General features: G+C 44.7%; 1 protein-coding gene across 7 annotated transcripts in view; it reads left to right on the top strand.

The window, feature by feature from the left end:
* BDNF (brain derived neurotrophic factor) overlaps nt 1–25,096 on the top strand; it is a 37,942-nt gene extending 12,846 nt beyond the window's left edge. For 2 of the 7 annotated variants that reach the window (XM_039725192.1, XM_039725190.1), the window contains exon 2: nt 22,631–25,096. In XM_039725192.1, coding sequence (XP_039581126.1) covers nt 22,631–23,392 — 762 coding nt within the window. In that variant the 3' untranslated portion in view covers nt 23,393–25,096. The other 5 variants (XM_039725194.1, XM_039725193.1, XM_039725189.1 and 2 more) reach the window with 5 other exon arrangements.
* The last annotated feature ends 1,033 nt before the right edge of the window (nt 25,097–26,129 follow it).

Below are 26,129 nucleotides of genomic sequence, written 5' to 3'. Positions count from 1 at the left end.
AAGCATCAGGAAATGACAAACCAAACTTTTAATGTTTCTGTGGGGTTGGATTCATTCTCTCCTTACTTTTTTTTTTCCTGTTCTCACCTTTTTTTTCTGTGCCATCATCCTGAACAGCTGCCCTGCACCCTGGAGTGTGGGGCAAGCCTGGCGTGGCTGGACACTGGCCATGGGACCAGGGGAAGGGTGAGTTGTCCTCCTGGCTTACCCCAGCCCTTCACGTGTGGTTTAGGAGTCCCTCTGTCCAAGCAGTGCATGGAGTTCATGCAAAACCCCAAAAGAAAAGCCTAGAGGTTTGGATGGGGAGGATTTTGTGTGTGTGTGTGTGTGCACGTCACTGCAGGTGGGAATTGCCACATATCACACGTTCTGTTTCAACAACACTTCATGCCAGTAGAGACAACTACACGAGCAGTGGCAAGGACCAAACCCAGAGCCGGTGTGCTCACCAAACAAGTATGTTCATGAGCAGCTGAATAGATGTACGTGTGATAGACACATGGATTTCCTTGTTTGCAAAAGGCTAATCTGCACCTACCACAGAACTCTGTCAGAGAGGTGGTTTCATGCACATAAACTGTGCTGAAATCCCTGATTAGAAGGCATGGGACAAGATTCAGGGTACAGATCCTGCCATGTGATGGAAAGCTGGCATACCTTTAGCAGACATGAGAAGAAAACAATTATTTTAATTGTTGGTTAGAGTTTTAAAGCTACTTTTGCTGTAGCTTCAGGGTGACAATTCTGAGCTATTAAGTGGATTTTCTCCAGGAAAAATGTTGTGGTTTCGGTGCCTGTGATTCTAAGAGTAGGTTTTCCTGCTTTATCCTGTGTACATGCAGCCTACAAACCATGTCTAAGATTTTTAGGTTTGTATTCCCATCTTTGTTGTTTCACTTAATACTTGCCCTGCTAAAATGAGGCTGCAAGGCCTCTCAAGAAATGCTGTTCACTGAAGGTGAAATTATGCTTGAAATTAAGAGCAGCTACCCTGCACTATTTAAGGCACATTAAGGGTCTATTCTGGTCACCCAGCAAGCTGCTTGCAGACCACAACAGCAGCAACTCTTTGTGGGCTGAACCAATGTAAATCTTGGGGCTGTGAGACCCTGAGGCACCAGCCCCAGGGCACTGAGAACACTGAGGGCTGGGAGGGGCTGTGCCCACAGCCTGGCCAACCCCTGAACGCAAGGGGAAAGTTGGGCAAGTGACCACCACCATCTTTCTCTCACCATCTCTCAGTCAAAGCCTCTAAAATACAGCGATTTATCAAAGTTAAGCAGAATTTGGCTTTGCTCCTCAAAGATGCTGAAGTTTTTCCAGTGCACTGGTGTTGGTGTGGAGCACAAGAGGCTCTCTTGTGTGTGCTGCAGCCACTGAATCATTGTAGAGCAGCATCATAGCCCAGTCATCCTACAAATGCACCATGTCTGCAACCCTGGCTGTGTACATAACTTGTGTATATGATCCACTGCAATTCTTAACATTGCTGGGGTTGGAAAAGTTTATTTACATTAATTTTCCATCTCTTTAATGTGAAGAAATAGCAAATAAAGGTAACTAGGAAACATGAGTAAACATAATCAAACATAAAATGCTTGTGATGGTATAAGGAATTACTTCAGCCAATTAAAATTTTAAACAGAAAAAAACCCTGTAGCATCAAAACCCGAGTACATCAATAGCATTGTCCTTTTTGTAATCAGGATTAGTTTATATTTCCTGACAGCCAAGTGAGAAGAATTCCAAATTACAGCTTCTTGACCTTTTTCTCATTCAAAAACAGGCAAAGATACTACGTGAATAAAATGGGGAGTGTAAGGACACAGTCTGGGGGAGGGGAGACTCAATCACCCATTGCCTTTTGTCTAATTATGTACCTTTTATGAATGTTACTCTTTTCAAATATTGACTTTTTTATTGCTTCTCCTACAATTGCAAAGGGGGAATTTAAGAGCCCCACAAACTACTTTATCATATAATTAGTTTATCAGTAAATTTGGACCTCATACATCAATCACTATAATGCATAACCTCCACTGAGACAGAAACCAGGTGTGCGTGCTTCTGCTTTCTACTTTATAGTATCTACAGCATCATTAGTGCCTATGCTACAGTTTAAATTGAATTCAGCAAAAAGCAATGGTCTTACCCTCCTGCAAGCAACATTACTTCAGGGATAAATCAACATTTTATTGATTGACAACTCATGCTCTTTCCCTGCTGCTGTTTGGAAAACGGTGAAGTATGATTTGTGTATGCAAAAAATTATTTTAATTAGTCATGAATAGAAAAAACACCTGGTTCCAAGGTGAATGCTTAAAGTGGGCATACTGGGACAGCACCAAGAGGCTTGATATGCTGAATTATCTGAAAGCACCTGAAAAGGGTCTGCCTGCCCTTTTCTTTCCCATGCAATTGTGGGGTGGCTTTCTTTTCCAGTGCCTCTTATGTGTGACATCTGTACATTCCACAGGGGGAAAACATAGCTGGAAGACACAATAAGAGAGAACTCCTTTTGGGTCTACCCACAAAACATTGGGATGCCTTGCCTTTGCATCCTATGTACCCCAAAAATCCCAAAGGGAACCTCCAAATTTATAGTGCAATTCATGGACTAAGGAGTGGATCTCCAACCAGAGCAGTGTCCCCATGTCCCCAGGACTAGCAGTTGCTTCACAAACTAATACCTTGAACACAATTTTTAGGGGTTCATTCATAAAAATTCTCTTGGAAGTCAGGGTCTGATTTAACAATATGGAGCCCAGCTTGCGTGTGCATTAAAAATCCAAACAAGTAATTATTTACGCTACTTTTTCATTTTCCGAGTAATCAAGCGCTGGCTGGTAATAGTGCTCCAAGGGCTGATTACACCAGCAAGAAAGAGCAGCTCCTCTGACCACACCTTTTCCCCAGGAAAATCTCTACACCGATGCAAAAGGCAACACGTTTGTAGCAGAGAAAAACGGGAATTTCATGGTTGCATGGAATTAATGGTCCTCATGTTCTCAGCAGAGCTGAGCTGAAGCGCTTCCCACAGAGTGAGGACTTGTCAGGCTGTCTGTAACATGCTTCCTTTCCAAAATTAAAAGAAAAAAATTCTGATTGCAAGCAGATTTTTTCAGAGTATATCCCTTCTCCTTCACTCCTGAGAAAAAGCCAGCAGTGTTTCCAAAGCATGGTATTTGCTGTTGCTCATCTGCATGTCTAGTGTCCTAGCAGAAGAGCCTTTCCTCCAGGAATAACAAGTGTGCAGTGTATTACATTACAGCTGATTAAAGTAGCCTCTCCTGCTGCTGTTTAATTTGTCTGGTAGATCATCCAAATACTTGCAGGCACCATCTTATAAACACAGGATATTGGAACTGTGCTGTTTTGTGACTGTGCAAAAAGGCTGCTGGAAACACGCTGCCTGGGTGAAATCAGGTACCCACACTAACACAGCCGTACCTGGAAAGTTAAATGGTACTGTGGAGCGAAGGCTAAAACAGAAAAATAAAATGCACACGTTAGCTTAGCAAATCCCAGGTACAATCATGCCTTTGAACCGCCTCTGGAACATCCACCCGGCATTGTTTCTGGGAGTTGTAAGCTTATATTGGTATATCAGAGTGGGGAAAGGAATGGTTGATGCACCCCAATGGCAGAATTTGAATAAAAATAGCAGAGCAGGACTTGACCTGAAGAGCTACCTGGATTAGTGACTATCCATCAGCCAGCAAAGGCTGGACTTGATTCCTCAGGCCCAGGCTGTTAGCGAGGGCTTTGAAAATGTCTCCTTTCTCGTAAATTGGATAGATTTGGACTGGAAAACACTGAGACAAAAAGAGGTAGAACTGTCTTCACGCTCACTGACATTTTTAGTTCAAACACGTGAAACCAAACCCCCAAGTGCAAGAAGGATGGTGATGTGGTACTCAAGCAGGATTTTTAAAAAAGTTCTTAAAGCTGCAAAGGTTATTAACCACCAGGAACCTTTCCTTTAATATATATTAAAAGCTGATTTATATGGAAGGCCTTAGGTGTACTCGAATTTCAAACACCTGGGTTATTTTCTTTACTGATAAATGCAGGTGTTTCATAGCAAAAGCACACAGGCAATCAGACTGTCTGAGGGCAGCAATGAGTTGCACACATTTCTCCTAGGATAAATAAATTTTCACAAGTGCGTGGAGTGAATGGGCCTTTGGCATTAATTGCAATTAGATGGCAGTCAGGCTTTGAGGTGTAGAAAAATACGTGTTTTAACCAATTCACGAAAGAGTTGTGCCAGCTTCCTCTGAAATCAGCTGTTTCCAATTTTGCCTGGGAGGGAAGAGGGAAGGGAAGAGGCGAGGCTGCCACAGCCCGTGCCAGGCAGGGGGTGCAGCCAGCCCTTCCCGCACAGCTCGCTCCTGCCGCCGGCACACGCGTGCGCTCCCGCTCGCCGCAGCCCGGAGCGTGCCATCTCCCTGTCTTTACCGAGATCAAATGGAGCCAGTCAATCAGGGGATACCATTATTGCCTCCGCCATTCAATTTCCACTATCAATAATTTACTGTACTCGCTGCACGCGCAGGAGGAGGAGGAGGAGGTGGCCAAACAGATTTTGGTCGGGGGGTACGGGATGCGCCCCGCGGGCGGCCGGGCAGAGCCGAGCCGGGCGTTCCCCCCGGCACCCCCGGGCTCCGCGGTCGGCCCCGTCTCCGCCGGCGGGCGCTGATGCGACGGGCGGTCCCGCTGCCGGTCCTGGTCCCGGTCTCGGTCCCGGTCCCGGGCTGGGCAGAGCCGCCTCGGGACCGCTGGGACCGAGCTCCCGCTGGGCGCCTGCAGAAAGTCACCGGTGTAACGTTACCTGGGGCGCTCATTAATAAGCAATGCCTGTTATTATCTTGATTGCATTCTTAATAGGCGAACTACGGAGAGGTCAGCGCGGGAGCGATATTTAAATGGATTGGGCTTGCTTAATACCCGGCGGAGTAAACCAATATCCCGCCGCGGGCGGGCCGACCCCCCCCGCGCCCGCCCCGCTCCCCGCGGCGGGGGCGGCGGCGGGGCGGGAGGCGGTGCGGAGACTCGGAGCGGGGCAGCGCGGTGCCTACGGCCGCCGCAGCCGCCGGCCGGGGGCGAAGCCGCTCGGCGAGGAGGAGGCGGCGGGGCTGGGCCGGGAGGCTCCGGCGGAGTGTGGGATCCGGCCGCGCTGCCCTCCCGCCCCTCATAAAGCTTTGATGAGACACTTGAGACGCCGCCTGTGTTGTCGAGGCGGCGGGAGGCGGTCGGTGGGACTGGGCGCCCGGGAGAGGATGTGACTTCCCGGAGGGGACCCGGACAGGCTTTGTGTGGACGACAAGGTACGCGGCGCCCCGCCGGGAAACTTAAGGGGCCGGGCGCAGGGGGTGCGGGCGGCCGCGGAGCCGGGCGGGCGCCGGCCGGCGAGAGGCGTCGGGGAGCGGTAAGGGCGGGCGAGGGCCGGCGCAGCCCGCGCCCCTTTGTTCCCGCACCTGTCGGTGGGCGCGGGGCGGGCGGGGTGCGGGGCGGGCCGGGCGCCGTCAGGGAGGGGCGCGATGCACTTGTTGAAGCTGGACCGTCGCTGGAATGTGAAGCATGCCCGGCACCGTCTCCGGGACCCGGTGCCACGGGCGCCTGCTCCTCTGCCGTCCCGGTGCAGCGGGCAGCCCGGAGGAAGGGCAGCGAGGGAAGGCAGGGCGGAGGGGAGCCGGCACGGAGGTGCCGGGGCTCGGGAAGGAGCGGCGGCTGGCCTCGACCCACCGGCTGTGGATTCGTACCGGGGCTCAGACACGCCCGCGCCCAGGAAAAAGCCCTGGGGTTAAATGGTAAATTTGTTGGGCAGAGGTTGTGCTTTGGGAACCTTGTGCTGTCCCACGGATTTATTCTTTTTTTCCCCCCTCGGATTAAAAGCATGAGGTGTCGCAGCTGTGGGCCACGCTTGCTTTGCTTGGTTGTTTTTAAGAGGTGCTGTTGGTGTCTTGGTTTGTACGTTCCAGTTAAGATCTGTCCTTTTCCTCTCAGTTTATTGTAGTTTGCTCTTCTGAGGTTATGCAAGATCAATAAGTCATTACTTATTTATGTTTCTAGTAACACAGTTCTAATGAATGCAAAGAATCTATCCTGGCAATACATTTTTCTTCAGCCAGTATTTCTGTAATCTTTAATTCATGGTGATAAATAGATGAAATGAATTTCCTTGGTTGGCTGTAGATACGAGCAAAGGGATAATGAGCCGCCTGCTTGTGGGCAGGAGGAACGTTCAGAGCACCAAGTTTTAATGGCTTTTTGGTCACAAAAGCGAGGACTCTGCTCTGTTAGCACGAGTGGCTGTCCTAAGTAAGCAGGACATCATTGTATTACCTGCTCTTTTGTGCTGGGTAGTGCGTTTGTGTAAATCGGAGGCTCTGCTCGCAGAGCTGATTGCTGCCTGCAAGCCCTCAGGTGAAAACTGCAGCCCAGCGATGCCCAGAGGCGGTGTGGGATGGAAGGACGTCAGCAGAGGGGATGCTCTTGGCGTCAGGCACGCTGCGGATCCCGGAGTTTGGCGGGTGAGAGGAGGTAGCAGCTGCTGGGGGATGCTGCGGCTTCCTGCGTGCAGAGTTCCAGGGCACTGGCTGTGTAAACAGAGCCGGCGAAGCGAGCAGACAGACAGTGATGTTCTGCAGGGATGAGTGCCGTCCCTCACCTGGGTCTCAGAGCAAAGCAGCACCTCCGTTTCAACTCTAAAACATCTCTTTTCTGCTGTAGTACTACCGCTAATGTTCAGCTTCACTGAACCTTGTCTGGGAAAACCCATTTGTAAGCAGCGTGCCTTCTGTGCATGCTGCAAGTGCTCTCTGCTTTCCGGAACTGCAGGGTAGATCCTGTTGTTATGTGGCTGTGAAATCAGGGTAAACCAGGTCAGAAAGATGAAGAACATTTTATCTGAATAATCCAGATATAATGGTGGAGGAAGATGGGAAAGGACTTTTATCTTGGACAGAGCAAGACTAAACTGAAAAAAGTGTAACTTCAAGCTGTTAAGCAGCAAGGCATTATGTTGTAACAGTAGTGCTCGGGAAGTACTGCAGTATGCTGGAATACTACAAAATGTAGTGCACGGATGCAAAGGTTTTTAAAGGCTTGTTAACATGTGAAAAAAATACAGGGGAAAATAAGGTTCTGTGCTTTTGCTTAAAAGCTTTGTATACGTGATAGTGCTGAGCTGAAAGTGGCTGCACTTAAAAAGTCCTTGCAGTAGCTGAAGCGTTTGTGCAACTCTTACTCTGCTGTTGCTGTAAGGAAAACACAGAAGCTGCGCATTTTGCTCAGATAATAATTCTCTCAGGGAGTGCACATATTAAAAAAAGCAGGTCACAAGAAACTTGGAATAAGGAGACCCTCTCAACCCTTCTATGGGTAAGCACTGCATGAAGAGGAGAAACAAGTCACCCCACTGAGTGACTTGTGCAATAAGTATGGTCCTATTAAAAAAAAAAAAAAGGTATTTCTCATACCTGCCTTCCTGGTTTGCATAAAAGGCTGAAAAGTTTTTCTAAGAATGTGCCCCGTGCCTACGCTAGAAATCTCACATGAGGCATTGTGTGAATTGTTGGAGGCTCTACTAGAGAAGGGATATGTGCTTTCAATGGGTTAATTGCCAACTTGTCTTGACCTGTTTTCAAGCATATGTTGTGAGTGCTTGGTTTCTCCTAAATAGCTCAAATGCTGCTTAATTGGGAAACTCTCAATCATTTCTTAGATCAGTTCATACACTGGCATTCTTGGTAATCCTTAGTTGTAAACACCCTTTAAAAGGAAGCTTTTAAGGGCACTGAAGCTAAGCTGGTTTTGTGTGTTGCTGAAGTGAACTGTTAACCAATAACCTGTTGTCTTCAGTTCCAGCAGGGAAGGGTCTGTGACAGCCCTTGCATGCTGTGATACCCCATTAGGAAGCAGCACAGGTGTGTACTGCCTGGCACATGAGTTGGGATGGGGCTGGCAGGCTGTGCCCCTCTCTGTCAGCTCACAAATCTTACTTTGTTTCCTTATCCAGTCTTATCTTTGGCTGCAGGCTCTTTGAGGCAGATATAGTCTTGCATATCCAAGGTACCCAACAAGAATTCACCAACTCTGTTGTAGTACAAAGAATAAATAACAGATTTTGCTATGCAGTGCACACAGGCAACTTTGCCATGGTACCTTAAACTTGGATGTTACCCATTCCAGGTGCTGAGCAGTCCAGGGGTGAACACTGTTTGCAGGTGTTGTCCATGTGGAAGAGTCTTTTGTGTGAATGTAGGTGATCTGTAGGGTCAGGCTCAGCCTTTCCTCCTTTCCAGCATTCAGGACCTCAGTGTCAGGCAGCTGTAGACTGGTGGAGTTCAACTGCTACACCCAATAGTGACACAAAACTGTCTGGAATACTGGAAATGCCATGGGCATGACTGACCAGACAACAGTCTTACCAAAAAAAAAAAGCCAACCTCATCTCAGGTATAATGTCTGGCCTTTATAACCAGTTGGCTGGGATGGTACTGACCTGATGTGATTGCAATTCTTGGTAACACTGATACCAGGGATACTGGAATGTCCCCTTACAGCATCATTTCAGCACCATCAATAGATACAGCTGTCTAAAGATGAGTACCATGCACAACCAGAGGAAGCAAAAGGAAACTTCATTTAGGGATTTTTCATGTCCTGCTGAAAGCTACCATAAGGCTGTAGCAGTTGTATACTTTCCTTGGTAAGAATATTGTATTTTTCAGAGAAGTCATTTTCTGAAACCAGTTAATTAGGACAGTTATTTCTGGCCGTGGCATTTGTAGAGAACAGAAGGCATGATTGTTCTTATATTTGTTTCTCTGAGTCCTTTGATCGACTGGAAGCTCTCAATGCTTTACGCTATAAATTACCTCAATCCTTTGGCAGTTCATTTCTTTTCTTGTATACTTGGTTAGGAAAATGCAGAAATCCTTGTGACTCAGCTACAGACTACTATAAATTATGAAGAAATGGGGGAGGGGGTCACATTTCACGTTAGGAAAGGCAATTCTAGGAGGATGGAAGGATACTGGTTGCTAAATTTGAGATAAGCATCTTACAGTATCTCAAAATCTGAGCAGCTGCTGCCACCTAGAGATGCACGAACCCCACAGGGTGCTCGGGCTGCCTCTGGCAGGGGAGCCTGCACCTTGAGAAGGAGTTAATCCCAGTCCTTACTCCACAGTATAGATTTAGTGCATGAGTGCCCTGTAATTGATGATTACCTGTGAATGATTACCTGTGAATCCTGTTCTAGTGATGCAGGTAGCTAAGTTTTATACAGTCTTCCTCGTGCAACTTAAGTAGGTAAGCAAAGAAACATCACTTTCAGTAAAGCATTTGCTGATTTAATTTAGACTGCACCCAAAGAAGTATTTGCAAGTCAAATTTATAAGGGTTTGGTGCAGCTGCTGCTGAGGCTCCATAGCCTTTGTAAAGCCTACGCCGATAATATGCAGTGTAGAATTAGGATTTAAGGATTTGAGTTCAGTTGAAGGTTGGTTTGTTCCCTATCCCATCTTTGAAATCTGCTGGTTGGGGACTGTCCTTTAGTATATATTTGCTGGAATAGGAAAAAAGTTATTTCCCCGAATGTATGAACTCAGCAGCCTTTAGATTGGTTTCACTAGATTGAGAATTTTCTCAATTTAAAAGTTAAGTATCAAAGTTGAATATGTAACTATTTATTACTATCTCAAATCAAACAACATGGAATACACTAGTATCTGCTCCTTGTTTTTTTGTTTTGTACATCAACCTGCTATAGCAGTTTTTTCCTTTGCATTTGAGAGAAAAGCAGTGTTCCCTACTTAATTTGTTTCCTGATTACAGAGGGAAACAATGAGCCTTTTTTACCCCCTGAACTCCTAATCTCATATTCAGTTATTTCTGTTTGACTCTCAGAGACACGGTATGTTTTGGGGCTTTTATAATTGCTAGCTTTCAGCTATCAAATGCCTACTGGAATAAGCAAACCAACACAACTAAACCTGGAGCTGATAACATCATCTCACAGAGCCCCAAAAATGTGACCCCTAGTTAATTGCATGTGCTGTATAACTTTCCAGGTGATGGATTTAAAAATTTCTTAAGATCTTTGAAGTCTGTCAGTGGGATTGGGATAAGAGCTTAAGGCAAAACTTCTGAGGGAACAGAATTTTCATGTGGGAAACTGAGAAACTGTGATGCAGGGATATTTGCCACCAGTCAGGAGGCAACTGCGAACTCTTCTTACCTTATCAGGGTGCGTGAGAGTTGTAATACCAAACTAGAGTTTGAAAAACTATTCTTGGCTCACTGGAGTTCCACATCAGCCTCAACCTTTCTGGTATGTGCACTGAGTTACAAGTAGGCTTTGCATGAATGCAGGAGGAATCTGGGAAAAAATTGAGCTAAGCAAAACCTTGAGCAAAATGCTGTTATGTGCTCTTTATTAATTCAGCATGTAAAAGACTCAGCCCAGAATCCTTTACTATATATCTTTTAAAAGTGAGTTAAACTTAATCTTGTGTGCGTATTGTGCCTCATCTAATGTGATCTAAACCCTGGGGTTTTTTTAAAACTGCTCCTGGAGAAATGCGTTTCATCTTGATCAAGAAAATAAAGGTTCTGATCTCTGGATTCCTTAGTCTGTTATGCCATTCATTTTTTAAGTTTGGTGCAACATCTAGTATCTATATGCTTTAGTTTAGCCATCTTTACACTAGCCATGGTGCTCTTGTAGAGTGTTCAGTACATGATACACTGAGAAGAAAAGAAATGAAATCTAAACTTTATTGAAAGGCTGGCTTAGTAAAGCCAAGCTCTCCCCTTAGTCAGAGCTCTCACTGTACCACAGAAGTGTTGTAGGCACAGAGTTTGTGGTGATTGGGAGTGGGGCTGTGGCCTCATCCCCGATGGCTCCAGCTGTGCAGGACAGGTGAACCCTGTTACAGGTGAGGAGCCGTGGAGTGCCCAGGGGTGCTGAGCAATCACACGGGGAGCAGAGGGCACACAGATGGAATGCATGCAAGATCAAGAGTATGAGAGCTTGTACTGAGGAACCATAAAGAGCACATGCCTGAAGCTTCCTTCTGTGTTGGTTGTGGCTCCGCCATTTCCGACACAGAAGTGCGTGGATGCTGTTGGGATGAGTGACAGGACTTGTTTTGAAGTATTTCTAGGTAATTCTGCCTGCTGGCTGCCTCCATTAAGACTTGGATAATTTCTTGCTATTTACATTCCTTCTGAGTTGATTATCCAGTTTGACTGAGCCGTAAATGCTGAGAGAAATGCTGTTTGATAGAATTTGTACGGAGAGAGCCAGTGTGAGGAGGAAGCAAATTCAATAACAAGTTGGAGCTGGCAAGAGTGATTTAACCAGAACCTGTGCCAGGAAACTGTGGTGAGCTATGAATGTCCTGAACATCATGACCACCCTTTATCTTTATAATGGGTTGAACCAAAACCAGAAATAAACACATCTGAAGTTCTGCATTTTTTGCTTTTCCAGATATAAACATTACCATTTATGTCAATATCATTTGTTGTTGTTATCAGCTTATGTGTCGTAGACTGGTGAAGGATTGTTTTTGTTTTATGGGAGGCAAAGAAGGATGCTTCACATGGTTTTACAACATCAGAGTGGCATTGGCAAATGGATGCCAATGAAAAGTTGCGAAGAGAAGAAGCAGGTGCTTCTTTACATCTTCCACAGACATACTGGGTTTTTTTGACTAGCAGGAGATGTCTGGAAATGAGCTTTCCCCTTAAAGGCTAATGATTGGCACATGAATTTAAAACAAGGAATGGAGATGCCTTCCTTCAAAGACTCATTTTAGTCCGTTGTCTCTCTTGATTTTGCACTGATGATAAATTTCTGCCGTCCCCTGTGCAAAACTTTTTGCCATTGTAACTGCAAAAGTAGGAGCAATGTCACCAATGAACAAGGTTGTGGCAAAAGAATGAGTGAATTCCACGCGCCTCCATTAAAAAAAGGCAGAAATAATGTTTAAGAGTAAGTTAGTTAGAAGTCTAAGCCTTCAAGAAGTCTATCTTTGAGAGTGACAAACCCATAGGAAACATCTTGAAGTCCATAAACTTCAAGCATGAAGTCATATCACCTACTTCTTAATCAGTTTTGTCCAATGTGGAAATGGTTGTGTATTTTTAACCTGCTCTGATTCCTGTAACTGTTACAAAACTTACAGACTCTTTTCTTGGAAATACTATAAATCATTTTCCCTGCCTTTAGCTAATGGAAGGACAGGTATGCAGTGAGACCTAGAAAACACAATAAATAACTTACATGTCTACTTTAAATTAAACACTTTGGAGCAAGTCTTCAGTTGCAAAGCACCACCAGACCTTTTAGTATTCAAATTGTGCTCACTAGAAAATGGCTGCAGGGGAACTGCTGGTATTCTGCATATCTTGTAATTTGTCATGACCAGGCGTACGTCAAAACACGACCCGTAGTTTTTTTAAGGACTGTATTGAGCCATTGGTATTTTAACATAAAGCTGGATCTGTGGATGTGCGTTGGGAATAAAGATGACTGGAACTCAGTCATCTTTTTTCCTTTTATTGCTGTGATGGTGCTGCTACCCATATTACAGGTAGGCATAACCTTGTTGTTCTCCGTTTTATCTAAATTAAAGATGACCCTTGGTACTTACAAAGCTGCCTGCTTTGTGTTTGTAGGGCTGGTAAATACCTGCTTGTGCAGTAGTACTTCTTTATGGGAATAGGTCTTTCCCAAATTTCATAGCAAGTTTGCTGCAGGTAAAAGCAGTCTCCGGTCTGGATGAGATAGGAACTTGTGTTGCATTTCAAATCTAACTTAGAGAATATTTGTATTTTAACACTAGTTTTGTTTTCCTTGTTGCTCTTTGTCAGGTAGCGGTTGAGCCCACAAATTGGAAGCACGAGGCTAAAAGCTGAGAAATGCAAGAAGAAGCAAAAAGCCATATGGCAATAGCAGGAGTTTGTGCCACCCCGCCTTGGGCTCGTGACAACATGCCCTATAGTTAACCTACAGTCAGGAACTAATAATGACACAGATGGAAGTGAGCTAGCGTATGTATTCAAAGTAATACCCCTAAGGTTTTAATCAGCATCTTTCTGTGTTAGGCATCTAAATTGCCATGGAGAGATTAGCAAAATATGCCTGTGGTACACATGGTAAAGGCAGCTTTGTGCAGTGGCTGAACTGAGATGGTTTGAGCAAGAGCTCCCCTGTTCTCCTCTGATTCAGCAGAGACTTGCTGCAATCTGGGGTTAAATGTTTAAAATACTTGTGGGCTTTAGGCTATCCAGAGGGAAAACATTTTCTGATGCAGTTCCTTCTCACCTAAGGTTGTTGGGATTCAGTGTTTGCAAAACACTTTGGAGGCTTTGATAGCATGTTCTCCAAAAAGTGTTGCACAATTGGAGAGTCACGACAGCTTAAGTGCCAGATTTCTGAGCTTTGGCAACCTCTTTTCCTCTCTATAACTACTAATTATCTCTGGTGTGACATTTTTGCTTTTGGTTTTGAATAGGATGGTGACTTCTACAGCTATTCTGTTATGTTGTGGAGATGTCTGGGAGAGGGAGAATACTTAGCTGTTTCCAAGACTAATTGTGTAATTTAATGTTTCTTGCTTTAACTTTCTTTCCTCCCCACCCCCAGCTATTAGAAGAGAAGCTGTCCTTCCCTGCAGCATAGTGGGATCTGCTTACATGAAGGGACAGGTATTGAAGTTTTTCTAGAGACGTGTTTATTTAAAGACTGAAATCTCATATACAAACCTACCCTTTGGAGCTTAAGGGCTCTTACAGTGAGAACAGTGCTTTGCTGGCAGCAAAGCCACTTGCTTCAGTGGGGGGTTGTGCATGAAATGGGACACCCAAGTGAGGAACATTAGGTGGTGTTGGGCTGGATTTTGCATACTTCTCTTTATAGACATGTCCAGGCTGTTTATGTGCTTGTATCAGTGAGGGAAGAGAAGAGCTAGCCTGCACACCTAGAAAGGTTTTTCCTTTCTCTTTAAACTGTATTACCAAATATCCATGTATCCCTCAGGAGTCCTGAGGGAGCTGCTTTGCTGGAACCTGTCCCATTTTGTTCTGATACAGCTATTAGCTGTAGTTTAGGTTGTGACCCCATCTGATTTTCTGACCACATAAACACTGGTCACCTTTGCAACTGATATAAATCTATGAATGAAACACTGTGGATTTATACCAGGCAGGGACTGTGTCCACTAGAATTAGGTCCACTGGAACTTACTGCTTCAAGGAGCTTCCATAATTTTTGTGGCTATAATTCCCCATGATACCACAATCTGTTACATCTGGTGGCAAGTATGAAAAGTCAGGAACCATGTAACTTCATTTTTAATTAGGAGAGGGAAGGTCCCAATGTCTGTGTAATTCACAGAAATCACAGTGTAACACTCCTTGGTGAAAGAAAGTACATCATTATACCACTGGGAGAATGCAGGAGTTGGATAAATTAATTTTTCCTGTAAGACTGCAGGTGTTTTTTTTCCTATATGTTCCATTAAATGTGTGTACCTTGAGCAGTACAACTAATGAAGCTTGTTTTCAAACCCTTGCATCTTTGCCAGATGTCCCCTCCTCACTCCTTCTAGGGATTCCAAACCTTTTCCCTCTGTGGAGCTTGTGAAATGAAAGGGAAAACCCAGCGTTCTAAGTCCATAAGCCTGTACACGGGTGTTTGCCCAAGGATGGAGGAGAAGAGCTTAGTTGGGTCACTCTCGGGCTTGCTGGTTATACGACGTGACCCTGTGTGTCCCTCTGCTGAATCTGCCTGAAGTTGGCCCCCAGATTTTTTAAAACAGATTAGGGATAGAGTACACAAGTGCAAAAGTCTTGTTTCAACATGAAACCACTTAGAAGGTGGGAAAAAAGGCTGAACATTGTAATGCTTTGAAATCTGTAGGAAGCTGTATTGTCATTGTAAGATATCGTTGGTGAAAGAGCACTTCTTGCCAAAGTGTTTTCAGTACAGTTATGTTAACATACTGACATAACTTTCCAGTAGTGTTATCTCCAAAGATAAAGCTGTTGTCACAGCAAGACAGATGCAGGGCTGGCTGCCCAGTGCAGTGGATTCCCAATAAGCAAATCCTTATATCATTATACAAGTCCTGGTTATTCTGTTAACACTGATTGAGGTGGCTGCAAGCCTACAGATTTCTGCTTCTGCTCCCATGTAACTTTGGACTTGAATACTCCAAGGAAATGCTGTGGTACCTTAGAGTAAGCTTTTCTTCCTTGCCCTGTGTACAGAAATTATTTCCATGGAGATGTTGTGCTGACAGCTGGACTGAGCATGTGGCAAGAAAAATCCACACACAAGGGCAGACAGCCAAAAGATGACTGAAACTCCACTAGGAAATGCAGGAGGACTGTTAATACCTGTCAGGGCTCTCACAACAAGCAGTCCTGGTTTCTGGTTCATGCACATCACAGTGTACAGCTGCATTTCAAGTACTGGCTATGGCTAAAAGTGAGGTATTGTCATACAGCGGTGCCACACAGAGTCAGGGGCTCAGCACAGGTAAGGGTCTTGCAGCAAGCAGGAATAGCCCTTGCTGTCCTCTCCTCACCCTGGTGAAAGCACTGCCTGCCCAAACCACTGCTGGCTGCTCCATCTGATCATCATGCTTTTTAACCATTTCTTTTCCTTGGCAAATCTTCGCTTTTGGTCCTGTTGGGTGCCTAGTGTTCTATAGGTCCTAGGAAGCTGCCACTTGCCACAGAACTGATGCATGTGTGGGATGCTTTACATGCTGTTCAATAGTTTGTAGGCACTCTGAGATCCAAGCTCAACTGGTGCAGGAGCTCCTGGGTTGTTCCAGGGTGCTGGGCACATGTCACTGTTCAAAAGGGATCCAGCTCGTGCTAGATTGCACAACATGATCCATTCTGTTCCTGCTTCTGGGTGCCAATTATCCTTGACTTCTGTGTGAGCTTCATGTGTGTACTTGGCAGAATAGCTTAGTCCTGTGATGATTCAGTGCAGTGTTTCACACCAAAGAACCCTAGTGAAACAGAAGACAAACTACAGATGCTGCTCAAAGGTCTGAGGTTCTGCCTTAATGCTGTCTTGCACACAGGTTGAATTCATATTTTATAAAGCTCTAGTGGCTATTGAAGCAAATTATTTCAGAGAACTGTAATTATCTTCCCCCATGGAGGGGGCATCTTGGCATGGAGTAATTAGTTAAAAAATGGATTGGTTTCATGGGAGGGTGGGGGGAACTATGTGCCCTGTTCTATAGGTGGACCTTCCTTTCACAGAGGTTGCTTTAATGTTACTTCTGAATGACCACAGTAATGGCATGGACGTACCTTGATGTACACTCTAAAGACATAAATGTAGTTTCCTGAAGTCAGTTTTGAAATTGGAATTTGCTAATGCACAAGTTTTGGGCTTAGAAGTAACATCCCTACTATATAGTATTTGTGGCATAGGAATAGAAGTGCAGGATGTTGCTCTACCCATGATACTCTGAAAAGCAGAAACAAACCTGTTGGTAGTGCTTTTATTTGTGGAGGATATTCATTGAATACCTTGGGATTTCAACGGGAAATTTTGGCAAAACATGTTGTGGTGAAGCACATTGTGTTTGATGGAAATGGCACACACAGGCTCCTTCGGGAGCTTCTTTGAGTACAGCTGGAATCACAAGTTCCTGTGGCCTGGGTGCCCCAAGTGTGGTATGCTGCATGAACAGCTGCAAAGGCAGTAAGTGTGTCGCTGGATCAATCATCAGTTCCCATTAGCACAGGATTAAAAAAGTGCACATCTTTTCTAAAGATGTTGTCTCTCTGAAAATACGTGATACCATCTGTGATTCTGGTCTGTTTCTTCACTTGTGCCTACTGTCCAAACTCATCCTTCCTGTCCACTGGTATGGGCAGACTGGGTCTGAGATGTGTCCAAGAGAGATCCTGCTGGGAACACCTTGCAGTCCTGCACTTAGCGAATTTAAGTGTAATTAGGCGTGTTTGCAGTGAATCTGCTCTGCACTCATTAAAGCAGCTGAATTCTCACTCAGCGAGTGTTTGAGGTCTGTTTGAGTGTCTGGGAAGGTATGAGCAAAGTCTGTAGGAAACTCTGATACATGGCTCTGTGAAGGATCAGGACTGTGATGTCATGGCATTATTGTTTTGCCATTATTTTCTTTGGGTTCTTTCTCACCTCTGGTTGTCAGAAGCTGTGATTCCTGTATGTACTGAGGAGAGAGTCCAATAAAACCTTGGAACCCCAAAAAAAAATATGCCTTGTATTCCTTCAGACAGATGCATGCTTTTCCAGAGCCAAAACAGACATTGCTTGAGTTTCTTTGCTCTCAGAAGCTGTACCACAGACAATATTTAGCAACATAAGATGAAAGCAAATTTCTCATGCTAAAAGTTGTAGTTAAAGTTAACATTACTTGTAAATTTGCTTGCTGTTTATCTTGGACTTGAAAATACTAAATAGTCTCTGCTATCTCTGGCATTAAGACTAAGTAGATTTCATTACCTCAGGGAAAACCAACATGAGAATGAGAATAAAATAGGTTTATTCTTCCTGACAAGAAGCACCAGCTTAGAAGAATACAAATTGGATATGGGTGTGCATGTGTATGTATTGGGGGGTGGGTGCTTTATTTGCAGTAATAAAACATAATTATATAGTTTGCTGCATAAATAGCCTTGAGGATAAGTAGAGTGTGTCAGACATCCAGTTATGCATGTGATAAAGGTTAATACTATTTGTTCTCAGTACATTTAGTCTTTGCAAATCATGTGCTGACATGCATCCTATTTTGATATCTGTTCACACACTGTGGTAATGATGCATAAAGCAGAAACTCATGCCTGTGGCATTCAGTAGGGTTTAGTAAATTGAACTTTTGTGTAAAGAGCTTAGAAAATGGTAAGGCACAAAACGAATGTCACTTGCTGCTAATTTTATCTTCCTTCACGCACTACTTTCTGGAGATTAAAGCATGAATCTCTTCACTACTGAAAGTTATTTCAACTCACATGGCACATATTGGGATGCAGGAAAGCAAGTACACGTTCACAGCTATTCCTTAGGTCCCTTTGCTGGAAATATAACCTGCTAAGCTGCTGGATTTCTGCTTAAAATACCTATAAATAATGACATGAAACAATTAAGTGATGAATCTTCATTAAATACAAATACTGAAATAAATAGTACGGCAAGGTAATTGACTGCATATGTAAAGTGGCTGTAGCTAATTGACATGACCTTCATTTAATGAGCTGCTTCCCATTAGTGGAAATGCCTGCCATGGTTCTAGCTGTAATTGTTGGACTTTATTGGGGTGTGAAGTAGGTCACATCTTCCTGAGATCCACTCCAGTGGGTGACCTCTTTCCATTGCCCCAGCTTCACTGTGCTGAGTGAAAGCAGAGGGGACATTCTGGTGGCCATGAGAACGGAGTGTTCACCACGCTGGTCTCAGGTGTGGTTTCTGATGGACACACCTCGTGTCCCGAGGGAGCAGCTCAAGGCTGGCCCTCAGGGAGGCTGCTGTGTGTCTGTGTTGTACACGTTAGTGGGTGTGCAGTGCCTGGGACAACAGCTGGACCAAGATCTCTTCTCCTAGAGGGGTCTGCAGTCTTTTATGCCCAGAGGTGCGGCTGAACAGGAGTGCAGAAGGGTTTCAGCCTTTACTTGTTGTTTTTAGAAGGTGTGGAGACCTGAACCTCCTACACCTGAGAAGGGAGGGAAAATGAGTGTATTGTAGGATTACAGGCTGATGTTGTAACATCTGTGATTTTTTTTATTGTGTGTTTCTAGGTGCACATCTTACTACAAGTAGTCATGGCTACACTGTTTGTCTGGCACTCAGCTGTACTGATGCCCTCAGAACATGCATTATCAGCCAGGTTGCTCCAGTTAAGAAAAACTCAGCACTGGTGAGCCTCCATGGGAAATAGTGGCTCAGTCTGCCAGCAGAGCCTCAGGCATGGATGTACACAGGAATGCTGGGGCATCTCCATGCGGGGCCTCTCAGTGGTGGGTATGCCCAGCACAGAGAGGATCAATCTCTTGCTCAGTAATAGCAGGCTGGGAAAGTAGGAAAATAGTCTTCTCCCATGTTCCCAGCCCAGTTCCCCTTCCACACAGTGTGGCACAATGGCTGTCTCATAATCAGAAGGATGTACACAATATGCTAATATTTGGGGTTTACAAGACACTTAATGTAACAGGACAGGCAGTATCCTTAATCTTTTTTATGTAATGCAATATAAAGAAGGTTTGGTGGTTGGAGAACAGAGAGGAAAAGGGACTGGAAGCTGCCATCCAAAGTGTTCCAGTGACCTTATTGGTGCTACATTGGGATATTAGTCCTGCTTCATTAAGAAAGAGATGAACCATGCTGTCGTAGTTTGATGCTGGCTAAATGCTGGCACCCATGAAAAAACTCTTCATCCATTCTCCTCTGATACAGTTGAGCAGAGGAGTGGGAGAAAAAACCCAAAGAGGCTCATGAGTTGAGGTAAGGATTGGAAAGAAACACTTTAAGGGCAAAATAGGCTCAAAACTTAAAAGGTATTTTAAAAAAATCACTTCTGTGGCTGGCTTATTTCCTCCTCATCCAAAAATTAGGCCAGGTAAGACCAACACACATGCATTCGTGTTTCAGTTCAGCAATAGCTGAAAGGTTGTGGGATTCTACCCATGAAGTGAGATATCTTATTCTGCTACAGCATGTTGAACTAGTTGATTTTTAGAAACTGCTAATACAAATTGCTATGGTCTCTAAAATAAAGATATTTCCCAGGTGATAAAATACTACACCCTTGTATTAAATCACTTGATATAATGTTGCTGCCAAAGATAAGGACTCTGTATAGTGCTCAAGTCGCTGCCAAGATAGAGAGAAGAATGTTTTTACATCCTGCTTCTGGAGTTCAGTTTAGTCTGGGGCTCACTTGCAGAGCAGTGGATGTTTGATCTGTGGTTTCTTGCTGGCAATACTCCTTTATCTGTGCTGCTAAACCTTACTTTGACATGCTCTTCCACAGTTTTAATTGGGAGGAAGGGGATTGGCTTTTAAGCAGTGTATCATCGGTATGTTGTGTGGGTAATGCCTGTCTAAAAATTGTTGGTTTCCAGAGTCTCGTTGTACACAATTTCTTGCAGCTTGCTGTGAGTGAAGCTGCACAGGCTGTTTTGTTCTCGCCCTGTGCCAGGTGAACAGCCCAGTGACAGCAGTGAAGGATGTGGAGTGAAGGATCTCTCCTTTGTTCACCTGTCTAACTTGAAAAGCCCTGATCAGCTCCAGCTGCTGTGCTTGCCTGCTGGGGACAAACTCCTCCCTGCTCTGTGGTGCCCCTTGTGCCCTCTCTCTTGTGCCCTACGTGCTCAGAGAGACTCTGTCCCACAGAGTCAGGAGCTGGCCAGGACCTCTGGGCACTGCTTCCATAAAAATAACAGCAACTTGGTCAGGAGCCAGAAGATCTGCTTTCTGTTCATTGCTCTGGTGGCCACAGAGTGAGTGTTTGGGGTTCTTTTCATTTTAGGTTTTATATTAAACAATTCTCTGAAGAGAGAGTGTATAAATATTATTTTTCTGTCCCACTGGCTCTGCATTTGTATGTTAGTGAGCCACCCATGTCAAGACAAGAAGAGGTGTCTCATGTCTCATTTGGTAAAGGAAGACTAGCAATCTTTTTCCTTCTTTTGTAAATCACCTCTGTAATGCCTCTTTTCCTCCCCTTTGAGGAAGAAATCTGACACTCCCTGCAGAATGTTTTAAAAATCCCAACAGGAAAAAAACCTGCAAAATATTAATGTTCTGCATGGTTAGAGCAAACACTATGTTCCTGTGAGTCACAGATGTCAGGTTTGTTTAATCTTAATAAATCTATGCCACAACAACACTATTAAACAGGAAGGGGGATGGAGGAAGAGCTGTGCTGGGTTAGAAAGGATTCTTGGCCAAAATCTTGTTTAGTGAGGGCCTGGAGATGAGGGGAGCATGGGCATAAACCTGAACACTTCCCACCCTGCCTTCATTAAGTACATTTTGGGCATTGCCTTTGTAGTGCACATTTCATTTTATTGGTATGTTTTATGATAAATTGCCTTTCCATGTTAAGTCGTAAGAGTACTCATTTCCCACAGTACATTTGCTGGAGATAAAGTAAGTCTTTTTACCTAGCACCCTGTTGGCAAACAGAAATAGCATTTACTCCAATGGGTGTTGCCAAGTATGAGGTACTTCCAAATGAACTTCAAAAGCTCTGAAACATGCATTAGCTGCTTTTTCAAAAATGTGAACGATGCCATTGCTTTCTAGCAAACAGAACTGGTGAGAAGAGGGATCTGAAGGAAAAAAAATAACAGCTGGGTGTGATAGATGTTGTAGTAGTGCTGGGGGTCAGACAGAAGGCGTGGCTCTCTGTCACTGCAGGATTTGGGGGCCGTTCTTGTAACAGGACTTAAAGCATCTACTCTGCTCTTGAGGAAACAGTTTCTACCTGAGCAGCCTTAGCAAAGCACTTGGGAAGGAGTTCATGTTCCCCACGGCTGGGAGTCCTGACAGGAGAGAGCTGTGCTGATTCCAGCCTGGTGAGGAATTGCCTTACCAGCACTCCTCTCTGGTGCTACCCTCCCCTCTCAGTGAGAGCAGAGATGAGCATACCCATAAACGTGTGCCAGATTTTGGGGCAGAATGTGAGAGCAAACACAGGCAAACTGCTGTGTTTCAGCATGGCAGTAGGGCTGGTGATGCTGGGGTTCATGATGGCCTCTGGGCTCTAACTAGGTGTAGGGAAATGCTTTGCCCACCTGAGAACAGGTGGTGTGGGGCCCTGGAGAAGCACAGAGCAGTGGTTCTGCTGCTGTCACTTCAGTGTGGCTCTTGCCAGCTCTGTGTTCCAGCACGCCCTTTCCGTGCTGTTCACATGATGCAAGCATCTGTCCTGCTCGACTTTACTGCTCCAGGCCATTTTCTTCTTCTGCATTTGTGTGTATTTACCTCCTAGGTTTAGATGAGAAATTGACCTACAGAGACCTCAAAATTGTATGGCTTCTTCCTGTGTTTGGAAGATTGCTTTCAAAACACAAATGCAGTTTATCCTGGTGCTGCTCAGTTGTTTGTTGTTTGTTTGTTTGTGGTTTTTTGTGGGCAGAATGGTGAACTATTTTGTGTTCACCAGAGAGATCCTCAAAATCAAGTATTTACATTTGTGCTTGAAATGGAAATCTTGCCTTTGACAGCCGTGAAGCTGCCTTTTATTGCTGAAATGTTGTATTGCTAAATAGCAGTTCTGCTTTTGCTGTTTCTTGGAATAGGTGTAATTGGTCAATAAAGAAGGAGTCTGCCTGGTATCTAATCTAATACTTGCTACAGAGGGATTTTAGTGTGTAAGAACCGAGTTGCTGGGATCAATGTTGCCTGTGCTGCAGCCTCTGCTTTTTCTGAAACCCTAAATTAAAGAACACTCTTTAACAAGAGTATGCTTTATCACTGGTGATGAGTTGCAACCGCACGCAGAACACCTCTGTAGGAAATGCACAGTCTTGTGACAACTTGGTGAATTTTCATTACTCCAGACCTTGTAAGTTAATTTGTTTCTCTTGGTTTTTGCAGTTCCACCAAGTGAGAAGAGTGATGACCATCCTTTTCTTTACTATGGTTATCTCATACTTCACTTGCATGAAAGCTGCCCCAATGAAAGAAGCCAGTCTAAGAGGACAAGGCAGCTTGGCTTACCCGGGGCTCCGGACCCACGGAACTCTGGAGAGCATCAATGGGCCCAGTGCTGGTTCCAGGGGCCTGACGTCGTTGGCAGACACTTTTGAACACGTCATAGAGGAGCTTCTAGACGAGGAGCAGGACATCCAGCCCAGCGAGGGAAACAAGGATGCAGACTTGTACACATCCCGAGTCATGCTGAGCAGCCAAGTGCCTTTGGAACCCCCGCTGCTGTTCCTGCTGGAGGAGTACAAAAACTACCTGGACGCCGCCAACATGTCCATGCGGGTGCGGCGGCACTCGGACCCGGCGCGCCGCGGCGAGCTGAGCGTGTGCGACAGCACCAGCGAGTGGGTGACGGCCGCCGAGAAAAAGACTGCGGTGGACATGTCCGGGGCCACCGTCACCGTGCTGGAGAAAGTCCCCGTGCCCAAAGGCCAGCTGAAGCAATACTTCTACGAGACCAAATGCAACCCCAAGGGGTACACAAAGGAGGGCTGCAGGGGCATAGACAAGAGGCACTGGAACTCGCAGTGCCGAACTACGCAGTCTTACGTGAGAGCTCTCACCATGGATAACAAAAAGAGAGTTGGCTGGCGCTTCATAAGGATAGACACTTCCTGTGTATGTACATTGACCATTAAAAGGGGAAGATAGTGCATTCGTGTTGTATAGATTATATTGAGACAAAATTATCTATTTGTATATATACATAACAGGGTAAATTATTCGGTAAAAAATAATTTTATGGACTGCATGTATGACTGAAGTTTATACAGTACAGTGGTTACACAATCTATTTATTGAACATATCCATGACCTGAAGGGGAACAATAGTCATTTGCGCACAAGTTTAAACAAACAAACAAAAAAAAAAACAAAAAAAAAAAAAAAGAAAATCAAGCTAACAAAAAAGTCTGCATTACATTCCTCCATAACATTGTGGTTTGTCGCCGTTGCCAAGAATTGAAAATAGAAAAAAATTTTTAAAAAAAATAATAAAATTGCATGCTGCTTCAATTGTGAATTAATGATAAACTGTCCTCTTTCAGAAAAATAAATTGAACCAAAACATTCTGTTTACATTTTAGACAGTAAGTATCTTTAGTCTGTTAGTATATATGTTTACTGCTTCTAACTTCTGATAGCGTTGAAATTAAAACAATGTCAAGGTGCTGTTGTCATAGTTTTACTGTTTCTCTTTTACTTTTGAACTCCCATCAGATTGAAAAACAAAAAAATCGTTACCTTATTCTGGATTAGAAAAAAATTTGGTTTTTGTATGTTGTGAAGGTGTTTGCAATAGCAGTCCGACTACTGACAAAAAATAATAAAAAGAGGCAACTGAAAAAGAATGGTGATGTTCCACTTCACATTGTTGAACTTCAGGCTTTAAGACAACGCCTATTTAACTGTATGGCAACATGCTTTTTTGGTTGTTGGGGGGGTGGTTTGTTGTTGTTGGGCTTTTTTTTTTGTCTTTCTTTTTCAATTTTCAGTCTTTTGAGACATGCATTTGCTTATACCATGTTTGCTTGCGTTTGAGAATTTTCCCCCCCCTTTTCTCCCTCTGGAGGGACATTGGTTGTGATCTTCAAGTATTTCACTTACCATAGAACTGGAGCTTGTCATATAGAGAATATTCTATAGTGTTCAGAGCAATTATTTTCATATAATAAAAGACTGTGCTTGGATCAAATGTCTTGGTGAAGCACGGTGAGAGTGTCACTAGAAAAAGGGTCTAGAAAAGAGGATGGCGGGTCTGAAATCAGGCTGGTTGTGGGACTTCATAGCTCAGCCAGTTTGGGAACAAGTAACAGAGATTTGGGTTGGCTGAGGCTGTCCCAGCTGCAGTCATTACAGAATGTGGTCCTGTGCATTGTGGTAGAGAGCAAGAGCTTGGCCATGTGCATGGATGCCCTTCTCCTCCACAGCATGCCAGCAGCCCCAGGCCTGCAGAGCTGGTGGGCAAACTCTGAGGCATCTGTGCCTCAGGAGACCTGGAAACCAGCTTGGGAATGGGACAGAGAGGAGCTGCTTCCAGCAGGAGCAATTGGCATTGTGGCTCCACCTCTGCCAGCCGACTTGCCTTGTGAAACAAATACTGGCACTAAAAACCCACTCTGGAAGGAAATGAGGAGTGAGTGCTGGAGGAGTTGGCTGAGCCTGCTTAGGTCTGAGGGATGTGCTCATGCTGTGCTCCCCCTCTCCTGACAGAAGGGCTGCTGAAAGGCAGCTGTGAGGCTGAGAGCTGTGCACAGCACACTGGCCACAGTGGGCTGAGAGCTGAAATACCTTGTTGGTAAGCTCACTGGAGGCTCAGGCTATATCTGTAGTTCCTGGAGACAAAAAAAAAAACAGCTGAACAAGTAGGAGAATACTGCAAAATTTGTTGGTAAGCTCACTGGAGGCTCAGGCTATATCTGTAGTTCCTGGAGACAAAAAAAAATAGCTGAACAAGTAGGAGAATACTGCAAAACATAATCTGCTTCTGAATGCTGTAGAATCTGTGTTTAAATAAACTTTGACTGGGCAAAGCTTACAGAAATATGTTTGCCCCAGTAATGCTCTTTGAAGAGCGTATTTAACACTGATTCTGTGTCATCGCTGGGAGCTAACAGACCCTTTCACATCAGGGAGTAGAAGGGCAGCCCTTCCTGAGGGTAACTGGCTGTCAAAGTGCCAGTGGCCATGTGCACACCAGACTGTGAGTGAAAAGAGAGGGTTGTGTGACCCACCTGAGCTTCAAACTGCAGCCTTCCTCATCGATTGCTGATGGGCATTTCCCACACCACAAAAAAAAAAACCAAAAACAAAACCTACCCAAAACCTTACTGAAATTCTCAAAATTTCATCTCAGATACTCTTCATGCAAATTAAATCATAGAATCAAGGAAGGGACCTTAATGATCACTTTTATCATGGGCTGGTACACCTTCCACCTGACCATTTCATTCCCCTGGGGCCACACCTCTGTGTGTGCAGTAATTTGCATTCAGGAAACCCAGCAGGGCTCAGGAGCTGTTCTCACCTGCAGCACAGAAGTGCTGTAATGCTGGCTCCTCTCAAAACAAGGACTGGCTGCTTTGGAGGAAAGGATGATGCTGATGTGTGAATAACAAACAAATCACTCATCTAGACTAGAAAAGATAGCTAGGATCTGACAGTAGCTTAATTCACATACAGGAATCAAATAACTACCATCTCAAAGAAATTTCCAAAAGAGAAGAGCTAATGCACAAATGATGCTAGAAATAAAGCTCCTTACTTCCCAGAGTTAACTGTGGCTATGTCCTTTACTTGTAAATCATCAGCTGGCACAGTGAGAGTGGTGCAGGTGTGGCAGAATGAGAGCAGTGGGATGGTGGGTTCAGAGGGGTGAAGGACAGCCCAC

The sequence above is a fragment of the Passer montanus genome, unplaced genomic scaffold (assembly GCF_014805655.1).
Source record: "Passer montanus isolate IOZ18808 unplaced genomic scaffold, ASM1480565v1 scaffold54, whole genome shotgun sequence".
Lineage (NCBI taxonomy): Eukaryota > Metazoa > Chordata > Aves > Passeriformes > Passeridae > Passer > Passer montanus.
This window is presented reverse-complemented; position numbering and strand designations above follow the sequence as displayed.